We start from the raw sequence: 18950 nt of genomic DNA, 5'->3' as shown, positions 1-18950 counted from the left end.
TGGAGCCACATGACAGGAAGGCAGTACATTGCGAAGTCTGTTAAGAACATCATTCGCACTGAACTGCCCTCCATTGACCAGCTGTACTTTAACTGCCACAGTAACAAGGTTCAGTCTATAATCCAGGACTCTGACCACCATCCACAAACACTGACTAGCAGATTCATGAACAGCTTCATTCGCCAAACAATTCAAACCTGCAGCTTTTGCATCCCCTGTAACAGTCATTTCCACGGCAGCTGCACTGTACAGCTGTTACTGCACTTTATCCACCACTGACCACGTATCATCCAGTTTTGTCCTGCTTTGTATCGCACTGTTTCTGCACCATGTTGTCTTGTACTCCCTTGTGTTGTTATGCACCATCTGTGTTGTTCTGAGCAGTGCCATGATGCAATATTACAAAAAGATCTTGAGGAAATGCAGAGTTCTGGAGGAGATTCTCACAGATCATGGCATGTGTTTATACTGAAGAAACTGTACAAATTGCTAGACATAAAACACAGGACTGGCAACTGTGGTACGTTTTAACACCTTGATAAAAAACTTAAAATCCATAGTAAGTAGGACAACCTCATAGAACCTTTACTAGTCATTGTTCAGAAGATTAACACGGATTAAAAACCATTACTATGAAAGCACGCTAATCAGTTAAGTTGATTATGTGGAGAGAGAGAAAAAAAACTGTCTTTGAAAAAGATCAACCATAGAACGAAGCTGCAGCATTGACACCCCCTAGTGGTGATTTGAAGATAGTTCTGTCTGTAGCAGCTAAGCAGTAGATTTGGCGTCAGGTGCCATGACAAACTCAGTGCTGCTCGGTTTGAACGGCAGAAGCACAAAAATAAAGGGGGCATCTACTGCACGCCCCCCACCCTTGAAAATGGTACAAATTATCATGCAACAGTTTTCTTAAGTAAGTCTTTTTGGGCGTCTGCAGAAACCTCCACGATGCGATTGCCCTGATTAAGAAGTGCGCAGCGGATACAATTTGGGATGCATCGTTCATCCGATTTATTAATATATAATTATTAGTATGTCTATATTATTTTAGAAACGTTACTTGACGAATATTTTTCATTGAGATTGATTCCCCGTTTAAAATTTTGGTGACACTTCATATTTTTTAAGAGAGACAGACAATTTGACGCATGCAATTTGCAGAAATATGTTGTGCCGCTATAAAGTACACAGGCAGCATGACAAACATAAGTACTCACTGAAGCCACGACATACGCCCGGCTGGCCCCAGCGGTACCCCTAAGAAGAAGGCTTTTTTCACAACCCACGACCATCACGAGGGCAAAAAAAACTGAATAGCCTAGAATTTAGTTAATTACAAGGCACATATTTATTGGAGCAAGAGCTCTAACATAAAACTACCTTGTAATTATAAAGTATTATGGCTGTGAACAATGTACAAACAGGCACAGAAAGTAAAATACTCCAAAAATGCAAAGAACCTAAATATTTTTGTTTCCACCGATTCACTCTTGATGTGTTAGGAGTCACAGTTCAGTAGCCTATTCTTCAGTATCTGCATTTAAGACCACCAACTGCTCTTTCTCCTCCTTCGCTCGTCGGCTCAGAGTATTGGACTTGGTAAGTAATGTTGCCCTTTTGGTTCCAGCAGCACTCTCTGCTTCCTCTGCCATGTGCTCAGCATCCTTTTGTAAACTCTCACATACACTTTCCAGTGAGACTCTCTTCCTCTTGAGTTCCTCAAGTTTTCTTTTTTGCTTTTCGCTCATCTTTCACCTTTGGTCAGAGGCGCTTTGGTTGCTCCCCCACACACTCTGACATGGTCGCATATAAGCCTCTGTGCAACAACTGTTTCCTCTGATAAGTTGCAGGTCTCCACCTCTATTCGTTCCACTTCGGCTTGCCCATAGGACAGCAGCAGCAAGTTCTTGCAGAACATCCAGAGGTCAGGATAAGGCCCACTAACTTTTTGATGTAAAAAGACATCAACTTTGGATGGTGCTGAAGGAATGAAGGATATAAAATCCAAGCCTTTTGCCTCATTGTGCAGGTGATTATCAGACTGCTGGGATATTGCATCACCTGTAATTACATTAATTACAGTAGATTAGATGCAGATCAACAATGTCAATACACAGAATCACATGTAGAATAGGAAAGTGATTTATAACCCAATTTTCCTATGATACCATAAATGTGCAATCATTTTAATTTAATCTTGAGATATCTCTAGGCTCATCAAAGAAAATATAACTGGGCTGATGCTTCTTTTCAAACACCAAGAGTCGGTCTTCTAAATACTGCTAAAATCTACGTGTTAACACTATTCAGTTCAGGGACGGATTATGGGTTGTGTGGGCCCCTGGGTAAAACGTTCGCGAGGCCCCCCCCCACCACCACCACCTGCACCACCACCACAACCACCACAAGTCAAGGGCCCTTGGCAGCCAAACACCCTCCCTATAGGGTCAGGGGACCTTGTAGGCAGAGGATCAAAGAATGTAGGCCCTCTAAAATAGACAAACGAAAATACATTGCTGATAAGCGTTGCAAATTGTTTTGGGCTTGGGGCCCACGGGCCCCCTGCACCCCAAGGGCCCCTGGGCAGCGGCCCCGCTAACCCGGTTTGTAATCCGTCCCTGATTCAGTTAGATGTGAAAAAAGAAAAGCATAATTTAAAAATAATATTCTGAACTATCCTATTCTTATCCTATGATTTACCAGCAGATATCCTGCCTGCCAACCGATTCTCCTGCGCAAACTTCTGCATGAGATTTCTCCTTTTCTGCTGGCAGTTATCTGGCTGGTGTGCATTTTGTTTGGGTCCAAGCACGTCATCTCATGTACAATCGAGTACTTCAGAGGGCATTTATCCAAGGCCTTTTTGCACATTTTTGAGAGCACAATCTGGCAATTTTTTTTAATCTGAAGGACACCAAGGTCACTTCCACTGCCTTTGGCTCCTGACTGTCTCTGACAAAAAGATGGTTTGTCAAATTTCCAGAATCTTTCTGCACACTCAGCCCAAGGTTAACACTACCTCAGCTGTACATATCAAACCAGCTCAAACTCCATGTTATTCACATATTTTTTACTTCACAATTGTTTGATACATTTGTATGTAAAGATACCAGTGAATTCACAGAAGTCCCACCTTGATGACAGCCATTCCTATATCCACCTCCTTTGGACTGAGCCAGAGTTTTTGCCTGTACAACAGCTGTACATGTTGCTACACAACACTTAAACATTCTATTTCCTCAATGAACTATTTTTTTTGCAGCAAAAGCCATGAAGCAGCAATAAAATCTTTAAAATATGCTTACCAATAAATATGGTTCTCCCATTTAAACACATGTAAAGATAAACCATGGATATTTAAAAATCATGGGTTCGTTAATGAGTTTAAATGTTATTGAATGGCTTACCTTAAACTTCTCCAGTAAGTCTTCAGCGGTGGAGTGGCTCATGTACTGTGATCCCAGAACCAGGACTGCACTCGAGAGCCATTCTCATAATTCACCCAATACCTGACATGCACATCCAGTTGTTTTCTTTTGATGGTCCTGTTCATACTTACGTCAAACATGACAACGAAGCTCCCTTTTAATATATGGAGCGAGTCCAAATCGCGCAAGAAAAGCGGTTTTATCTTTACCACAAGTGACCCTGCGAGTCAGGGAACATCACCCTGGAGACGGTGTGAATGTCATCATTGGACGTATAGGAGTGATGTCGGCAAACCGTTTGCAAAGCCCATAGCACTTCTGCTTTCAGTGTGGGTTGAGGAGGATGTACTGAAGGCATTATTTGTCATGGGATCCGGAGACACTGCCAAAACGGGTGTAGGCCTATCTTTAGAGGTTGTACTTATCTCCACTGAATAAACATAAATCTGGGCTTATTCTATACTGAACAAAAATATAAACGCAACACTCTTGTTTCTGCTCCCATTTTTCATGAGATGGACTTAAAGACCTACAATTCATTCCAGATACACAATATTACCATTTCTCTCAAACATTTCTCACAAATCAGTCTAAATGTGTGATAGTGAGCACTTCTGCTTTGCTGAGATAATCCATCCCACCTCACAGGTGTGCCACATCAAGATGCTGATCTGACATCATGGGTAGTGCACAGGTGTACCTTATACTGCCCACAATAAAAGGCCACCCTGGAATGTGCAGTTTTTTGCTTTATTGGGGGTCTGGGGACTCAGAACCGGTCAGTATCTGGTGTGACCACCATTTGCCTCATGCAATGCAACACATCTTCTTCGCATAGAGTTTATCAGATTGTCAATTGTGGCCTGTGGAATGTTGGTCCACTCCTCTTCAATGGCTGTGCGAAGTTGTTGGCATATTAGTGGGAACTGGTACACGCTGTCGTATACGCCGGTCAAGCACATCCCAAACAAGAGCAGCTGACCTGAGAAATAAGAAATAAGCTAAGCTGGAAACCTGGACCCTCCGACCAAGAATGCGTGAAGTACCCTCAGAAGGTCTACTAGAAGATGTACGTAGAAGACTACTACAGATCAGCTGATCTACACCACAGCAACAGTGATCCTTGAGCTGGAGCCGGACCGTCTTTGAAGACTCCGTAAATCTCCGTATAATAATATATATCTACGGGAACGAGAAAGGAGAAAGCAGAGAACAAGAACAAGATTTGTAAATGTAAGATTTGAAGGACCCCCGGCATGAAAAATAGAATAGTTCTCGTCATTAGTGAACATGTGTCTCGTCATTGTGTATCATGGACAGTAAGAGGGGGATCAATAGAGTGTTGTTATTATAACGTCTAAAAAGTCTGTCGATAAATCAATAAGAAAATAAATGAAGTCGTTTTCGCGAACACGCGAACAGGGGCCGGACCGACTGTAGGGGGCGTGGCCAGAGACAGCCATAGCTGTCAAGTCTCCCGTTTTGGCCGGGGAAACTACCGTATTTTACTTCTCTTTCCCGCCGTCCTCCCGTATTAGTATTTTCCCGTAAATCTCCCTTATATTATATAGTTGCTGGATAGTGTAGTGGTAAGATCGCCGCCTTTCACACGGGAGACCGGGGTTCGAATCCCGGTTGTGGCCAAAAATATATTTTATATATTTATATTTATATTTATATTATATTTTATATAATTTATATTATTTTATATTTCCTGTCTTAAAATGTAAGGGATACTGGAGCCTGGTTGCGGTGGTGGGATGGCTCACGGCGGGTGCCGGAAAATTTCCTTTATTTTCAAATCCAAACCTTGACAGGTATGCTGCTGTTCCAAATCATGGGTGCATGTTACAAGTGCGGAACATATTTTAACTTAGTACTAACTTAGCATCATATTTGATCTGATTCGACTGAATATCCCAGGTTTCCATCTCTCATGCATCTGGTGTGACGTGTTTTCAGACTCTCAGGCTGGCGCCTGAGAAACGTCTCACTCCGGCCAGCTGACCAAAGTTGGTAACCTTGGTATTGTGTGTAGGAGATTCGGTATAACTATAATTTCGTTCTCCATTTGCATGCCCGAAGTGTCTTTAAGTGTTATGTAGTTTTGCCTGAAACGCAAAAATAAAACAAAGCAATTAAAGCCGATCAGTGGCTCAAATTGTGCTGTAGCGATTGAAGAACTTTTGTCGGAAGTTGGATTCGAACCCACGCCTTACTTGGGAGAACAGAATACCAGAATAGAGTAGGTTAAGTCCAGCCTTGGCTTCCAAGCTGACGTTTTTCTACATATGTGCTTGTGTATCATGGACAGTAAGAGGGGGCAGGCAAGGAGAGAATTTCTCTCTTTGGGGATCAATAGAGTGTTGTTATTATAACGTCTAAAAAGTATGATGGTCTGTCGATAAATCAATAAGAAAATAAATGAAGTCGTTTTCGCGAACACGCTGGAAAAGCCAGGGGCCGGACCGACTGTAGGGGGCGTGGCCAGAGACAGCCTGCTGACCATAGCTGTCAAGTCTCCCGTTTTGGCCGGGAAACTACCGTATTTTACTTCTCTTTCCCGCCGTCCTCCCGTATTATTTTCCCGTAAATCTCCCTTATAATATATATATATATATATATATTATATTATATAGTTGCTGGATAGTGTAGTGGTAAGATCGCCGCCTTTCACACGGGAGACCGGGGTTCGAATCCCGGTTGTGGCCAGAAACAACTGCTATCACAACTAGAGATTGATGAGGTACAACACGATTGCTACGACAAGGGGGAGCCAGGACGACAGGTCAGGGGGGAGATATCATCATCCCCACATTCCGAGATTGGGTACCAAGCCCCATATATATTAGTAGGCTGAATACAAGAGCAGCTGACCTGAGAAATAAGATCAAGCTGGAAGCTAAGCTGGAAACCTGGACCCTCAGAAGTACCCTCAGAAGGTCTACTAGACAATCCCTACGGACAATCCCTGACACCAACCAGCTGATCTACACCACAGCAACAGCTTGGCTATAAGATGAACAACAGCCGCACAGGAGCAGTATCCCCCATGGAAGAGTATAACAAGCTTAGCTTAGAAACTGCCAAGCTATATAATATATAATTATTGAACTGAACAATAATTCGTAATTTCGAATAATAATATATATAATCCAAACAGCGGGAACGAGAAAGGAGATGGATGGATGTGTAGAAGGAGAAGGCGTCCCTGCCAAGAAACAAAGAAGTCATGTAAATACATCCATACATCCATCTCGGATGACGAATTTACTTTCCTGAAGAGGAGCAGGTCACAGTCACGCGCATTTGTAAATGCGATTTTAGTGTCTCCCACGGGGAAGGAACGATGTCAGTCGGCATGAAAAATCCAAGTCATTAGTGAATGACAGAGAACATGAAACATGAACATGAAAAATTATGGTTATTTTATATTTCTTAAATTTATTATTACCTAATTTCTTAAAATGTAAGGGATACTGGAGCCTGGTTGCGGTGGTGGGATGGCTCGCGGGTGCCGGAAAATTTCCTTTATTTTCAAATCCAAACCTTGACAGGTATGCTGCTGACTGTTCCAAATCATGGGTGCATGTTACAAGTGCGGAACATATTTTAACTTAGTACTAACTTAGCATCATATTTGATCTGATTCGACTGAATATTCCAGGTTTCCATCTCTCATGCATCTGGTGTGACGTGTTTTCAGACTCTCAGGCTGGCGCAAAGAAATCTTACGGCAAGTCTATTTTACACTAGTATAAACGTAAAATCAGCGACACCAAAGGCGTTAGAGTAGTTTGCAAAACCTACAGACTATTTAAAAGGTAACACAACTGTTGCATACGTTTTATATGTGTGTTATCTGGGTGTGTAGACTTGTGGCGAATTGAACGTCTCACTCCGGTTAGTATTTTCCCGTAAATCTCCCTTATAATAATATATATATATATATATATTAAATTATATATATATATATATATATATATATATATATATTATATAGTTGCTGGATCTTATATAGTGGTAAGATCGCCGCCTTTCACACGGGAGACCGGGGTTCGAATCCCGGTTGTGGCCAGAAACAACTGCTATCACAACTAGAGATTGATGAGGTACAACACGAAACATGAAAAATTAATAGAAAATGTGCAATGAAAATAAAATGTAAATGACAAATGGTTATTTTATATTTCTTGTACACCTTGTACACCTAATTTCTTAAAATGTAAGGGATACTGGAGCCTGGTTGCGGTGGTGGGATGGCTCGCGCGGGCGGCGAGAATAGTTTAGCTTAACTTCCCTTAACTTTTCCCATTCATTTTCAATGGTAGTGCTTAACAGTACACAAAAGCAATGACGTTTTACCCTTATCACTACCGACAGTCGACACAACTGGATTTTGGAAAAGAGCAGCAGAGAGTGAGTAGTATTTCAGTAAATTTGGTGATTCACCTAAAAGAAAAACCGCCCGGTCGAACGGAAAGGACGACTTTCCAAGGTAAACTGAACAGCAATCTTATATTTTCTTAAATATTCCGATGTATTTCACATTCCAAAATCGAACTGGATGCTGTACGTTTTACGGAGCCCCTCGCGAAGCTCTCTGTGTAATGCTGAAGTAGTTATTCACTCGCTCCATAGGTAGCATTGCTTTTGAAATATTTAATAATTAATATTCAATTTTTAATGCACAATTTAAATAAAAACATGTTTGACTTTGGAAATTAAGGCGGGTACCGTTTATAAGAATTCCACTCATCGTGAGGAATCCAAAAGTATCTTTTATTAGTGGCCCGGTAAAGCAGTACATTTATTAAGCTAGACAGTGTCCATTTATGGAAAACGAGTAATTTGCAGTAAAACGAGCATACACTGGTCAAGTAGAATGAGTCTAGGCAGATGAGACAGAATAAACTGGATTACCGTTTATAAACTAACCTTATATATATAGTGTATTATACATATACTAATTCTGCACGTTCCTATATGCAAGGTACTGTGACGGTAACTTTCCTGTAAGTCATTGATATTTAACTACAACTTTTTTATGCATATTGTTTGCTGGCATTGCCGTTAACTTGGATATTAAAGAATTCCTCACATAATCGTTAAGTATTAAACCTACTAAAGTTGTTCAAACAAACCTTGTTTTAGGTTAAAGCAAGTCAGTTAGAAGCTATTACACTTACTTTGCTACCAAATGGCAAAGGTGTCAGATCACAGAATTCTTGTTTATAATTCCATGCCCTTCTGTGTTTCTTTACGCCTGTCAACTACCACCTGTCAAAAGTGAGGATGAGAATTTGGTTGGGTTTGGAGTCCGTGCTGGCAAGACCTGGAAGGATATTTGGGACAGTAGGGATGATGGGTATGAGGCTGTTATCCTCAAACAACAATGCGTACCAGGCAGCAAAATGTACCGACTACAGCAGTACCTGAGGCTGAAGCACAGCAATCTTCAGATGACACTGGAGGCTTCTGCTCCCTCAAGACCAGCACTTCCAGACACTTCTACTAATCCTCCAGGTTGGCTGACAGTTTCATATATGTGGTTCTGTGCATTGATTATGTCTTTTATTCATATCTATTTTGTTTTATAGAAATAGAGGAAGATGAGGAATTGGAGAGGATGATGCTTTGTTGGTCCCCTTCCAAAACCGAAGGCCCGATGAGTGAGAATCTCATATGCATGCACACACACAAACAGTCACTCTTCAGGATTCAGTATAAATTAAGGAATCAATATTATTTGTGGTTCATTTGTGGTTTTTTCACTTTGCTTTCAGGTTTGCAAGTTGTTGGAGTCCATGATGCTAAAGGTTCTTTCCCTTCAATTATGGAGGATAATTCTGGATGTCATGATCAGAATTTTTCATCCAAGTTCTTTATTATTCATCTTGTTTTGGCCACGTTCAGGCCCGTTTTGATGCCTGTGTTCTGTTTGTTCCATTGTTCAAGACTATGCAGCCAGAGATGACCTGGAGGGAGTTTCAAAAATCTCCTTTTTATGAGGCTGAAAAGCAGCGTTGGTCAGCGGAGAGAAAAAAGTAACACACTACCTGCTACTTCAAGAGCAGCGTTATTTGTAAAAATTGTAAATGTTTTCCATATACACTCTGTCCACTTTATTAAGAACAGCTATTTTGTGTCTGGGCTCATTTTTCACTGACAAATAATGCATGGCAACAGGTGGGTTACAATCAGATTGTAAAAATTGCCGCTGTTAGGTAGGTTTTCTTAAAGAAGTGGCAAGCATAGTTTTTTTTTAAAACAAAAAAAGTAAAGATTGTTTTATATTCTTTATAGTTCAGTATTGTTTGAATATACACTTGCAGCATTTTAACATATGGTTAATATGTTCCTTGTTTGTTCCTGATTCTCTAAGGTCATAAATTATCCCTGAGCATCTCTCAAAGTGTGGGGCAGTTACCCCAATGGCTAAATTCCCCATCGTGACCCTTTCAGATCTGTCCTATTAATCATTCCCTATCCACTGGCTAAATCTCTCTTGTCTCATCACCACCTCAACCAGTGTGGTGAGTCTAAGAAAGTGTTACGGCGTCAGTCAGGAGTTTTGGGCACACCTACCTATAGAATTGTTTCTTTGTACTATTCTTTACATTTTGTAATATTTATAAAGACATCATAACTATAAAGTAATACACATGGAATTATGCACTACTCAGAAAAGTTATTTAAAAAAAATAATTTGTTGGGGGGGACAATTCTGTTGGAACTCAGAAGGTTGCCGGTTCAAATCCCAGGGCTGGCCGAGTGATCCCACCATTGGGCCCTTGAGCAAGGCCCTTAACCCCAGCTGCTCCAGGGACTGACTGATCCTGCTTTCTACTTTATACTAGTTTAATGAGGTGGCCTCCTGGAATGCTTTTCCAGCTCTCCTGAAGGAGCCGTCTCATATATGCTGAGCACTCAGCCGATTTTCTTTAACTCTCTGGTCAGACTCCTTGAAAAACATTTCTACTGGGTTTAGCTCAAGTATCCAGGTAATATGACCCAGTCCCTTTGTAGGCAGAGTGGTGTGTCCAAATTACTGACTGGTACTGTATGTCTAACTATCTGACAGTTGTTAAAATGCTGCAGCATCACTGTTAGTATTGTCATAACAATGCTATTTTTAATTATGCTTTTTGTTTTGATTCAGGATTCAATGAGTCATTTGTTAACATGCTACAAAATGCATGCATTAACACTGCTGTTTAAGAAAATTAATCATTTCATCTATTTAATATTTGACATACACTACCGTTCAATTATATACCCTGTGACAAGACTTGATTGGGGTCAGTTTTATCCTACAAAAGGATAATGACCCAAACCAAACCTCCAAAATGTGTTAGCAATATTTAAAGAATAAGCAGTCAGACATACCAGGAGATTGATGCAGAGGACTGCCAGTTGCTGATAATAGGCCTCTATATGTAGATGTGGATAAAATTTTGTGAATTGCATGAAAATGTGTTTTTCTTTGGAAAACAAAGAAATTTGCATGTGATCCCAAACTTTTGAGCGGTAATGTATATCTTGGGGGTGGCATGGTGGTGCAGTGGTTAGCACTGTTGCCTCACACCTCTGGGACCCAGGTTTGAGTCGCCGCCTGTGTCACATGTGTGTGGAGTTTGCATGTTCTCCCCATGTCGTCGTGGGGGGTACTCCGGTTTCCCCCCACAGTCCAAAAACATGCTGAGGCTAATTGGAGTTGCTAAATTGCCCATAGGTGTGCATGTGAGAGTGAATGGTGTGTGAGTGTGCCCTGCGATGGGCTGGCCCCCCATCCTGGGTTGTTCCCTGCCTCGTGCCCATTGCTTCCGGGATAGGCTCCGGACCCCCGTGACCCAGTAGAATAAGCGGTTTGGAAAATGGATGGATGGATGGATGTATATCTTATCATACCCCTGAGTATGAGAACCTGAGTACTTGTCTCTTTCTGTGTAAATAGACTCAATAAACAATACATTTTATTCATAACTGTCTATGTCTGTTTAATTACCACAGCGACATAAATAAATAAATAAATAAAATTGTAACCATAGTTTTAAGCTGTTTATTAAATACATCAATATCAAGAAAACGAAGAATAATGGATGAATGTGATTACAAGAAATGGAGAAATTTGTTCATGCTTTTTTGAAAACATGCCTCAAAATGATTAGCATTTCAATCTAACTTGAAATGTATCAGAAAAAAAATCATTAACGGAGATTTTGCAGCGCCGGGGAGGGTCTCTTCGCTTCGCAAAAAAAATCCTTCAATTTCATTGGCTGCCACTGTGTTATGGCTATACGCGACCGGCCCCCGCGTGACAGGCGGGGATACTCACCACTATACTAACGAGGAAATTTACGCGCACTGCTTTTACATATTCAAGATAAACAGCGGATGACTATTAACATTTGCGAGTAATCAATGATTGTACAAAATTTTCTTTCTTACACAAAGAAAATGTTGAGGGCAGAATGAAAAATGATTGTCTGTCGTCTATCTGAACCAATCAGACTGTCCGTCGTCTATCTGAACCAATCAGACTGTCCGTCGTCTATCTGAACCAATCAGACTGTCCGTCGTCTATCTGAACCAATCAGATTGTCCGTCGTCTATCTGAACCAATCAGATTGTCCGTCGTCTATCTGAACCAATCAGATTGTCCGTCTATCTGAACCAATCAGATTGTTTTTCTTACACAAAAAATTATTCCGTTTTCAAAACACTTTTGTGCAAGAAATGCTCCCATGAGCCTGTGTTTAGTGCCTACAGAGGTCTTCTTTTTGCCACTGGTACAGGAGAGTACGGGTCCCACCTTGCCACAGCCAGGCACCTCCACGCCATCGACGGGCCGCGGAATCTCGATGGAGCGCACGTTGCCGTACTTGCAACACTCCTCCCGGATGTCCTCCAGGATCTCCTCGTAGTCCTCGTCGTCCACCAGCTCCTCGGGCATGACCATGTTGAGGAGGCACAGCACCTCCGTGGGCATGCCGGAGCTCTGCAGCCGCTGCAGCCCTGGAACCTGCAGCGTCACCGGCGTCTCGATGATGGCCGTCTGTCCCGGGGGGCGACAAGAGTGTCAGATACCCCCTGATCGTCCAATCGTCTCGAGTAACAGCGAGAAATTTACATGGACCCAAATAAACCCAAGAAATAGGGGCATTAAGCTTCCTGGGAGGCACCCAGGAACCAAGTTGGGTTTAGGACATCAGAAAGGCGGCAGCCGAGGGCAAATACTCACAGCGTTGGCATTCTTAGCCCCCACGCTTGCCCGCTGGACGATGAGCTTCTTGTCTCCGAGCTGCATGCCATTGAGTCCAGCCACGGCCTGCGGGATGCATCCCACACAAGCGTCAGCAATTCCATCCGGAAGCCCCGAGTCACCCCAGACCTTCCAGCTGCTGCCCCACCTCACGCACCTGGTCAGTGGCACTGATGTCCACGTATTCACAGAAAGCGTAACCCTTAGACAGTGACGTGGCACTGTCCTTCACAAGGTTGAAGGCCTTAAGAGGTCCGAACGACGTCAAGAGTTCCTTCACCTGGGCAAGAGGAGGAGACGCGGGGGGGGCGATTAGCCCGACAGTCCAGGCACGGCGCCTCGCTAGAAATGCTAATCTTAACTGTGGGAGAAGCAGCATGTTAAACTTTGCAAAACGACATGAGGAAACAGTGAAGACATCAGGAAAATGGCTTTATGACAAGTGGCTCGACATTACGGTGCAACACTAGAGCTCAAAGCCCCCTGTGCCCTTTCTGCATGACTTACTTACTGGGAGCGTACAAAAGTAACTATTTTGATTCTTGTCAATGAATGATAACACAGATTCCCCCCCCCCATCCTACAGCATATACAACACAACTGAATTCCTAATCAAGTTCTCTGATAATTCCAACTACGAATTTTGAAATATGGACCGAGTTGCATCTGATTTTAAGGGCCACAATAATTAAGCTAGATGGTATATAAAAAAAAAAACTAAATAAAAACAGCTAATTATATGTTAAGTGTTCCATGTATACAATGTGGAGGGGGGGGGGGCGACTCGGCAGAACACAAACCCAGCCGAATCACTGACTTCCTGTTCTTAAAACCAAGAACCACATTGGTGCAGTTAATTAGAGGGACAAAGCCTACAGGAGATAAACTCACAGGTAAAGCTAAGAGCCGCCACAGGGTCCTGCTAAAGGGGCCACGGCTTGAAGCCAAACAGGACGAAATAGCTCTGCTAACATCATTCCTCACTTATTCTACAGGAATCTACTGTAAAGCCGCATTAACCACTGACTTCAGAAAGGAGTCACCTGGGACACTGGCAGCCACAAGAGGGCGCTACCTCCTACCTTCTCTTAGGGGCAAAAAAAAAAAAAAATCAAATTTATACCCTGTGATCAGCATAATAAGTCTCTCCCCAGCCTTCAACCCCCAAAAAAAGGACCCCATATGCTTAAGAGCACTCCAGGACAGAGCCCCCCCACAGGGGCAGGCCGTCGACAGGGAGGATATCCGTGCGAGGGACGGAATGTCTTACTTGCCTTGTGTTACATGTTGGCATGGCAGCAGTAGGTCAGTACTACTGAACAAATTATGAGCGAAGACTTAACGATCTTACAGGCCCCTAGCTGGGGACAAAGTGGGGAACAAAAATGAAAGAGCTGTAAGTATCAAAGCGGTAGCAGGGACTGCAAAAAAAATGTAAACACCAGGATACAAGCAGCGGTTTCCATTTCACCTGTCTATGGCACATTTACTGGCTTTGACGTGAAATACATTAACAGTTCTGCTGGATTCAAACTCTCTCCCCCCAGTGCTGCTTTGGTACAGCCTTCCTCTTGACTTGGATTACATGTGACTCACACTGGATAAGAAAGATTACGATGACAATCCGAAAAGGAGGAAAAAAATCAAAGAAAAACAAACTGACTGCACTTCTCACTTACCTTTCACTGAAACCGCGATCACTATCTTGTGGGCTGAGTCTTGCCATTTTTAACAGTTTAGGCTAAAGTGAGTGGGACACCGGAGCTCAAAATGTTACAATGCAGGGGTGGACGCAAAACGTTTTGCGATTAACTTTTGCAAAATAAATAGGTAAACTATTAAATGCCTGTATGGATTATGTCTATAATGGGCCGATTTCAGTGGGTGGTGGCGATATAGGAAGAAAAAAAAAATCATAAAAGATGCTAATGAGAAGTAGAAAATGTCTAAAATGTGACCCTTTCAACACTTTCAGAGTAAGACGACCTCATCTGTGCATGTTGTTATGGTAATATTATCCATCACTGACGTCATAACAGAATAGGGCATGGGGCACGATGTGAAAACTCCAGTGAAGCTGATAATCGTTCACCGGGAAAAAGGTCCGAAGTATTTTCTGCCTTTCGAGCGACACAGCAATGTAGGGAACGATTCTTCCGCAGCTCCCCATCGCTGTTAACGGGATGTGAAGTCATCGTTCTCAGTGTGCGGACATGGACGTGAGACACGGCACGTCTGCGAATACTGAAGCGTTTGGGGACTTGGTCGATCTCCCCCACATTTCAAGCACAGTCTATGGTAGTGTTTCCCAGCCCAGTCCTCGGGGGTACCCCCCGGTCAGTCCACGTTTTTGCTTCCTCTCAGCGCACCTGTACCAGGTATTCGGTGTTCCTGATTGGCTGGGAGCTAGGAGGGAGCGAAAATGTGGACAGTCGGCGGTTCCCCGAGGACTGGGATTGGGCAAACACAGGTGTACGGCAATGTGGAGGTATTCGTCAGTTAGGTGACGCGCAGATGACTCGATTTTAAATTTTCATGCAGCAAAACGACGCGGCTGATTCATCCGACTAACACTCAGCAATTAACCCGATATACAAATATTCCAGGGTACCCAGCAACAGGCAGCACAGGGACTGGCTACGTGACTGGTTCGGCAAGCCGCCAGCTGTAAGGCACGTTTCCCAAAGCCTTTGTTGCTAATAAGGTTATTTGCTAACAACATTAGCAACTTACAACTGAATGGTTCCAACTATGCAAGTCGATAACATGAGGTTTTGGGAAACGTACCTTTTACATTAGCGGGGTCTCAATATCTTCATAATTTACAGCTGGATAAACAATGAGCGTAATGTAACTGTCAACTCATTACCTACATGTCTAATAAATGTTTAATAAATCCCATGAATATCTTTAAAAAAAAAAAAAAAAAAACCTCAAATGTGCGGCTATTTTCAGCAGCTAGCTTTAAACATGATGCTGACATTTGACCCCCCAGTATCTTGTAATGAATTTTAAGCGGTGAGGTAACTTTGACAGGCTTTCTTTTCCTACTAATCAGTTACACAGAGACGAGTGTTTATTTTATGTATGTATGTATGTGCGTGCGCGTGCGTGCGTGCGTGCGTGCGTGCGTGTGTGTGCATGCCTGCTTGAGTTCCACGTGCAGCAGTGGGACAGAAACACAGGAGGGTTGTGGGTCGGCTCCCCGGTGACAGAGACTGAGGGCGGGGTACCTGATCATCACTGAGATAGTTGGGCAGGCCTCCGACAAAGAGCTTGTGTGGCGAGTCTGGAACCACGGTGGAGACGACCCCTGCAGACAGAGCGGCACGGCGCCCAAAGCCGGCCGATCACAGCAAACCGTCAACATGCCGGATAATGACCACGAGCAAACGGCGCGAGTGAAATAAGCCAACTTCAAATCAGTATGACGTCGTTATCTTCTATATAATATCAGATAAATGTAACTCCAGCAAAAAAATACCTAAATACTGGGGCAGTTTGACGACTGTTTTTTGTCTCTCCCATCTTGCTCTCCATGGGAGATGCTGACACATGCAGCACCAGTCAAAAGTATGGACACACCTGCTCTTAATGCATTTGTCTCTATTTTAGCTGTTATTCACCTTATAGTAAAAGGCCTTTGGGCATGGAAGTTATGCATATGAAGTACTGCAAAGACAAAATTTTTGTCTCTTCAAAATAGGAGCCATTGGCTTCGATGACAGCATTGCGGACTCAACCAGCTAACATATGTACCCACCTGGACCGTTTCTCCAACAGTCCTCGAGTTTCCACAAGTTCTGCGCGCAAGCTGGCTACCTTACTCTTACTCTCATCCAACTGATCCCAAACCAGCTCTATAGAGTTTAGGTTGGGGGGCTGTGGGGACCATCTCTTTCCTAGTTCACAAGGTAATAAGCTACTTGCATAACCTTCAAGGTGGGCTTTGGGTCATTATCTTGCTGAAAAACAAGTCGTTTTCAGTAGGTGTGTCCAGAATTTTTGACTAGAATAGGAGCCAGCAACCCTAGAACAATTTGGGGGTTAGGGTCCTTGCTCAAGGGCCCAGTGGTGAAATCACTCTGCCAACCCTGGTATTTGAACCAGCAACCTTCTTTTCATGGGCAAACATCACAGAGCCACACAGCCTATGTTAACAGTAAGAAGTGAGTGACTGAGCTGTGTGTGTGTGTGTGTGTGGCTCAGCTGGTTAGGATGCCAGCGTTATCATCAGAAGATCACTGGTTCACATCACTGGTGATCACACCACTGGGCCGGCGAGTTTGCTCTAGGGACAGGCTGACCCTGATTTCTCAAAAAAAAAAAAAAAAAAAAAAAAAAAACATTCTTCACTTTGGATAAAACTGTCTGCTAAATATTTACAACATTAAGTAAATAAAAGTGAAAGTCTCCCTCTTTATATGACAAGACATCTGCAGCTTGCGAAGGACAGTCAGTCCGTAACGAGTACAAAAAACTGGCCTTGCCGATCGGCTCTTCAAAGGTAAATAAAGATTAAGGTTATGACGGCGACAAGCAAAACGGACCTGGTACGTGGAAGGCGGGCTGCTCTGAGATGCCAGGCAGGGGGCGATAGTCGTGGGGCCGCCTGATTTTTAACGACTGACCCTGGAAAATGATGCCGTCGAAGGCCATTGCCTGCGTGGTCTCATCCACGGACCGAAACTAGGGCAGAACGAAGAACGTCGTTAATCAGGGAAGGCTGCGGTCTCCGCCTGGACACAGCAGCCATTAGGCAGGAAAGACTCTTACTTCAAGGAAGGCAAAGTTCTTGTCCTGGTTTATCTGAACAGCGAGGACGGGATTGGTGGGACCTTGACATAAGCCAGCCAATCGCATCTGGGTATTGAAGAAATCCGCCATGGCCTCCTAAAAAGACAGGCAGACACACTGAATGAAGACAGGCAGACGTCTGAAGACATCAAAACAGGCAAACGAGAAAAAAAATGACTGACAAGTCTAGTACATTTATCTATTTATTTTGCGGACACTTTCATCCAAAGCAACATACATTTCATTGAAGAAGCAGGACCAGACAGTTCCTAGAGCAAATAGTGCTTAAGGGCTGCGCTCGGGGGCCCAATGGTGAAATCACTCTGCTGCCCAAGGGATTTGAACCAACAACCTTCTTGTGACCGGCTCAGTGTCCTAACTCACTGAGCTACACATGACACCAGTATGCATGACAGAAGGCAACGCGGGACTTTGCCTGGACTCACCTCCGTCAGGCCGAAGGGGATGTTGCCGACATAAAGCCGCCTGGCCTGCCGGGTCATCTGGCTGCCGACCATCGGCACCTGGGTGGGCGTCACTGCCACGCCGCTGGTGGTGGATGTTGCCAGTAAAGCTATCGTGGGGATCTGCCCTGCAGCTGTGGGGAGGAGAAAGGGCTTCAAGACCCCAACCAGGGACGGCCTGAATTTTGCCTCTGCTCTCTGTATGGGGAATTTGCCTGGAATAGGCTCCAGGGGAGCCTGACTAAGATAACTGGTTGGACGATGGATGGGTAATTAATATCGTTTCAATCTGACAGACAGCACTTTATTAAACTAGCAATAAAATATCACCTTTCTATCCCAGCAGGTCCTTCATATAGAAGCTTAAATAAATCCCTGAAGGTGCAGTTTTCAGTGAAGCATTTAAACGCAGGTGCTGCTCGAGGAATCAGCTTCATGCATCAGTTATAACAGCGTTACGGTAATGCACCGCTGCAAAAGTACAGACACGGAGCGGCCAATGCATCTTACGTAAATCGGTAATAACCAATTACCGCAATCGCAGGCATAGTCAGAGCGCAGATATGAATGACTGGAACTGCTAGTTTATCAAACACGGCGGCACTTAGTGCTCGTCTAGCCGAATCAGGTCGTTTCGAATGACATTTTAGTGATTTAGTGATAAGGAGCTGATATGACAAGATTGCCATTTGATAGGTACATAAATCAATCCTACTTTCGACTCCGTTGTAACGCATGTTGTATATTTCAGTTGCGTTAGTATGGCTTAAGTTTATTCAGTTTACTGGATTCTCTGCACTTTAATGAAGTTATATGTGTATTGTTATATAACTGTACATCATTGTTAGTTACTGCTATCCGCTGTAAAGGTAGATACAGGTGCAAGACTTTGCAATAACGACCTAAAAGCAGTTGTTATGATTCCAGGGAACGCGGCTGATTTTTAGAGTCTATACATCATGAAGAAACGGCGATCGTGTGAGAAAGACTTAT

At 43.3% G+C, this 18950-nt stretch overlaps 1 protein-coding gene across 1 annotated transcript; it reads right to left on the bottom strand.

The window, feature by feature from the left end:
• Positions 1 to 11479: 11479 nt before the first annotated feature.
• Positions 11480 to 18042, bottom strand: LOC125729207 (splicing factor U2AF 65 kDa subunit-like). Its single transcript, XM_049005665.1, has 7 exons — positions 17940 to 18042; positions 17473 to 17589; positions 17247 to 17385; positions 15930 to 16009; positions 12854 to 12976; positions 12676 to 12762; positions 11480 to 12489 (listed from the first exon to the last, which is right to left on the bottom strand). The coding sequence occupies exons 1-7, from the start codon at positions 18009 to 18011 to the stop codon at positions 12112 to 12114; spliced, it is 996 nt and encodes a 331-aa protein (XP_048861622.1). The 5' UTR covers positions 18012 to 18042; the 3' UTR covers positions 11480 to 12111.
• Between the last annotated feature and the right edge of the window lie 908 nt (positions 18043 to 18950).

This window comes from Brienomyrus brachyistius, unplaced genomic scaffold (assembly GCF_023856365.1).
Source record: "Brienomyrus brachyistius isolate T26 unplaced genomic scaffold, BBRACH_0.4 scaffold570, whole genome shotgun sequence".
Classification (NCBI taxonomy): domain Eukaryota; kingdom Metazoa; phylum Chordata; class Actinopteri; order Osteoglossiformes; family Mormyridae; genus Brienomyrus; species Brienomyrus brachyistius.
Note: the sequence above shows the minus strand (reverse complement) of the source record. Positions and strands in the feature narration are given on the sequence as shown.